The sequence below is a fragment of the Hippocampus comes genome, unplaced genomic scaffold (assembly GCF_001891065.2).
Source record: "Hippocampus comes isolate QL1 unplaced genomic scaffold, H_comes_QL1_v1.1 scaffold332, whole genome shotgun sequence".
NCBI lineage: Eukaryota > Metazoa > Chordata > Actinopteri > Syngnathiformes > Syngnathidae > Hippocampus > Hippocampus comes.
The window spans coordinates 30,991-36,254 of NW_017805119.1; the positions used below are offsets into that span (position 1 = coordinate 30,991).

The 5,264-nt window shown below is 38.5% G+C and overlaps 1 protein-coding gene across 5 annotated transcripts in view; it reads left to right on the forward strand.

Moving 5' to 3' along the window:
* The first annotated feature begins 617 nt into the window (after positions 1–617).
* Positions 618–5,264, forward strand: part of piezo1 (piezo type mechanosensitive ion channel component 1 (Er blood group)) — a 135,513-nt gene continuing 130,866 nt past the window's right edge. For 2 of the 5 annotated variants that reach the window (XR_002167733.1, XM_019865747.1), the window contains exon 1: positions 619–1,234. Coding sequence is in view for 4 of the 5 variants with exons in the window: in XM_019865747.1 (XP_019721306.1) it covers positions 1,171–1,234 (64 nt within the window). In the remaining variant the exon portion in view is untranslated. Of the gene's footprint in view, positions 1,235–5,264 lie in introns of all 5 variants that reach the window. The other 3 variants (XM_019865744.1, XM_019865749.1, XM_019865743.1) reach the window with 3 other exon arrangements.

The window sequence follows — 5,264 nt, forward strand, 5'->3', positions numbered from 1 at the left end:
GAGGCCCATTCGGCTCTGGAACCCGCGTGTTGCCGCCCCGCCTTAACCCAATCAGCAATTCACTGAAAAAAAAAAAACTCCACAAAAAAAATCTGTGAAACAGAGAAACCGTGAAAGTTATTTTTTTTTAAGCTATAGCGGGGCATTACTGTACTCCTCCATTCCCAAAACATGCATGGCAGGGTAATGGAACCCTCGAAATTGTCCTGAGGTGTGATTGTGAGCGCGAATGGTTGTTCGTCTATGTGTGCCCTGTTTTCGTCTGTCAACCAGTTCAGGGTGTACCCCACCTGTTGGCCATAGACAGCTGGGATAGGCTCCAGCATGCCTGTGACCCTCGTGAGGATAAATGGATTATTGGAACATGGGTGGATGGATGAATGAAAGGATGAATTTGGTTATGTTCCCTTTTAGTGAACCGATAAATACTTTGGTATTCATTTTTTTTCATTTCCATGACATTTAGGAGGTGCATATGGTAGTTATGTTTTATTGTCATTGAGATTATAAGGGGGTCTTTAAGATTCTCCCCTGTAAAGGGCCCAAAGGGTTTGAGCAGCTAGAGGGTGCTATTAACTTGCAAACTGAAACTGCTTTTGCAACAGGTGGGGCATACGTTCAATAGTTTCAGTCTGTTGAGACAGAGGTGAAGAGTAGTTCGTGCTGAATTTTGTTTTCTATTCAATTCGTCTTTAAAACGAACCATACGGAGGCAGAAGTTACAATAACCTTCGGGATAATGCTCTACAAACGTTTGCGCTCACCGCAGACTTAGCGGACAATAATTTTCAGAGGGGAGGTGACCAGCAACTATGAATTATTCCTCTATGAACGTCCTTCAGACACTCACTTGCTTATGAATCACTTTTTCCATCCACATTACTTAGACCGGGCTCCCTTCCAACGGAAGACATGCAACTCAACCTTTTCCTTGCCGTCAGAACCAGTGGAATGAGTCGCTTTCCTCTGCACAGACTCAGCACTGAGGTGCTATTGACAACGAAGCATTTTTAACTACTGGACTATGATAGTGTTCGCCGAAAGATTACCGGTAACTTTACTCGGACTATTTCGCTCTTGGATAATAGCAAATTTACAGTCGGTGGTCTTGTGATATGTGCAAAAATTAAAACATCGCTGCCGTCAGGGTTGATACTTACGTGCTTGGACATGGACCTTCAATTGATCATTTGGCTCATCTACTGCTTCTTTCTACCAGTCGTCTTATTAACAGGTAAGCCATCGGCTTTTAACTTTTTAATTCATGAAAACAGTCAAGACAAGCGTGGCATTGTTCTACGTACAATAGTTTCCAAGATCCGTGACTGAAACTGACGTAATCTCGTGTGACGAACGAATCAAACAAAAACACACACCCTTTTCTTATCTTTTCTACACGGACAAGTTACTGAAAGTGATATCAATGTTATGTTTTAGCGCGTAACGTTTGCTTAACAGTTCGTTTTATTTTCAATTTACAAACCCATCGGGCTCACCCCGGCCCCCCCTCCACAGTGTCGGAAAACATGGAGTAAATTCAGGAAAAAAAAAAACCCCATATCGATCAAGATCTTTAGGGGCAGGTATCTGGACGTTCTGGTTAAGGAGACGAGTCGTCCACAGTGGTTTGGACAACATTTTCAGATTCTGATATTTAATACCTGTAGGATACGCCACACAATTTGACGTGGAACGTGGATCTGCTGTGGAATGAAATGTCAGGTATTTACCTAGCAACGGACAGAAACAATATGAGATATGTGTGTGCCCAACATGAGCGCACGTTTTTTTCCATGTTCGGAAAGTCCCTGTGCACTTCTACATTTATGAACACAAGTTTCAATACTATTTCATGTAGGCTACCTCCTGAATTCTATATTTGAAGATTTCTGTTAACAACAGAAGAATGCTGAACCCTTAGCTATCTCTCACCCTTGTGAAAATGTAGTTCTTCAACGTGGAATAAATTACACCAGTGATTGTCCAACTTTAATTCCAAGAACCAGCTGAAAAAAAAAATACTTAGGTCTCCAAGTACCTCCGTCATGACCAACATTAAAGTACAGAAGTTTAGTTAATAAGTGTTCATCAAAATTGACAGCAGTTTTATTCAAAAGCAGTAATAATAATAATAATAATAATAATAATAACAATAATGATGAAGTACTGTTGTATTCTGCATTTAAAATTAACACTGCACTTAAATGTAGAAGCTAAAAAAACGGTAATTAAATAATCATTCTATTAAAAATTATTGCTGATTAAAGTTTTTCTTAAATTGTACCGAAATGCTTAAGTAGAAAAAGTTTAGAGAGTTAATGCAATTTAATACAATTTAACAGTATGAAGGCAACAATTATTTTGTGTCCCTCCAGAGGAAGCACACATCCCAGTAGTTGACAAGGTCTCAGTATAGATCCTTTTCACATCCAACAGCAACAATTAATCCACAAAATTGATATGAATATTTGTCATCTTAAATTTTAATATTATTTTTAATAAGCCAACAGTTATTTGTGTGAATCAGTACAGCACAAAATGTTAACTTGCAAAGCCAATTAAAGACAAGCCTGTTGTAATTCATGCTTGATTGTGTGTGTATATAAAGCAATGACTGCAAACCGTGACCAGGGTCCACCATTAAGAATTTTTGAAAGATGACCCAAAAGATCATTACAAAATGAGCCAAATTGTTTTGGCCCAGCCAAGACTGGTACAGTATACCACACAAGCTCGGCGGAGACCATGCAAAGTCCACAGAGCCTCGGACATCCAAAACTGCGAAGCGGATGTGGTAGCCAGTCGTGCGGGTGTGTTCGTGTGTTGGTGTGTATTAATATAACTGTTGATGCTATTCAAAAAATAAAAAGGGAAATCAATTGTTCTTTCATTGAATTGAGCTATTTTTATTGTTTAATTAAACCCTTGCTTTAGTTCCCTGGGAATGACCTGTAAAAAAAAAATTGCTCCTCAAATGAAATAAGTGATTTGCAAAACTCCTCTGCAAAGAAAAAACTTATTCCGAACCCTGTGTATTATATTCCCAGCAGAATAAATTTAATAATGAAAAACACATAAAATAACCAAATGAGGACATACATTTATCCTGGAAATCTTAGTGTTCTGCAATGTGGTTGCATCAGATGATAGTTGCACCACTTATTCAACTTAAATCAAACTTACAAGGCAAACACTCTGTCATCTAAACAAAACTATCTAGCTAGCTATAGCTACACAATGCAACAATTTCATTGAGAATGAAAATATATATTTGTTGGAAATCTTTATTATTATGGATCTATATAAAAAAAATTTCATGTCATACCCCATTATGTCCAAATATAACCACTACGTATCAATTGCTAAAAGTGTAACTTTTTTACATAGCTGTGAGAGAGTACGAAACTGCTAGCTTCTCCCATGTGTACTCGACTGTCCACTGGATGATACAACTTCCTATCTTTAAATGGATTTAAAAATAAAAGTCCCCATTGTTTTGGTTTTTTTTTCATTAAATGGGCATCATCAAGTGGTTTGTGGAAACAGAAATACTTTAAAACTTCATACAGGAATGCCAAACTCAAACAAAATTATGCCAGGTCGGACACAAAATAAATTGGCATACATTTAGGGTAATTTCAAAGATGCTTTCAAAACAAAAGTTGTTGCCGGATAGTCGCACCGCACAATGTTTTGTCACTTTGAATAGCCAAATTAAAAGTCATGTTTTATTTGAAAGATAGAAAAAGTTTGGTTGGTGGTCCCTCTCTTTGGAATGACCTCCAGCTAAACAAGACCGCTGTCCATTTTTAAAACTCTTCCTAAAACACAGTTTTATTCTCTGGTTTTAGATTCAGCATGAGACTCTGGCCGTTTTTTGTGTGTTTTATGGTGTTTCCTGTTTTTATTTTATTAATTTATTGTTTTCACTGTCTTTGTTTTTGGAAGTTTGTTTTTTACTCCATGTAGAGCACTTTGTTTTTATATTGCTCGATATAGTTGAGTGGAGTTTATGTATGCCTGTTTTCTGAGTTTTTTTTTTTCCATATCCATAATGTTCTCCTTTTACAGGACCTCAGTGTGGGGTTGTTGTTTTCTCCCCTGGCCTCTTGCTTATCTTTCCTTTTCATCTGTGAAAACAGGGTTCTGTAAAAGGCGACCCTGCAGACTCCCATTATGTAACCCTCTCCTCCGTGGGTCATTGTTTTTCTCGGTTTCTCTGAGGGGTTGTGTCTGTTCAATTTCGGTGCACCCTGTGGTACACTGATAATAAAGCCATACTCATTCTTCTGAAGATAGCTGCGTGTGGAGAGGGACTTTTATTATATTTGCATGTTCTGCATGTTCAGGTTATCTATTTCCTTGTGGTTAAAGAAGGCATAGAGCTTATGTGTCAAATTAAAAGTCGGTGCCGGGGGGGGGGGGGGGAGGCATGTGGCTTGCCATTTAGAGAATTGTTACGAACTTCTGTAATGAATTTCTGTGTTTTGTTTTAGTAAGCTATGCTTTGTCCTGTTGTGCTGAGCGATATATCATTATCATATTGATATCTGATCATGAACATTCAAGATATTCATATCAAAAATTTTAAAAATGGTAAACTGGCTGTCACCTGTATAGAGCTTTTCTACCTCATTTACTTACGGATGGTGCAGCGTCAGGAACGACTGGGGGTTCACTATCTTGCTCAAGGACAATTCAACATGGTTGTAATGGCCGGGGATTGACCTCTTGGTTTGGAGACGACCACTCTAGCACTGAGAGTTTGCTTTCTTTTGCAGAGATGAAAGTCCTCCGGATTTTCCCGGAATTCCGGGTTTTTCAAATTTTTATGAAAATTTCTCCGGAGAATTGAGGAAAATTTGCATAATCCGGATATTAGTTGACAACATTGAACGAAGACGCGTTTGAGTTCGTTGTATTGCTTTCACGAGCGTAGCCATATTGAGGCACTAACACTAGGAACAGTAAAGAGATTTTTGTTTGTGTAATAACGACAGAAGGCATGATGGCGTTTGACTAATGGTTTAGTAGAACGAATGGCAAGTCGCAACAACAGTAGCAAGCGTCATTTTGCCTCTTGGGTTATACCATCTCAACTAGAACGTGGGGGATAGTCCCCAAACAATTTTCGTCTCTTTATAAACACACCTGCTAAACCCCAGTGGAACGAATAAAAGACGCCGTCAACAAGACAGTTGTCGTAAAAAATATATTTGGCCAAAAAGGGAAAAACACAGATTGGCAGAAAATCGTGTCCGTCC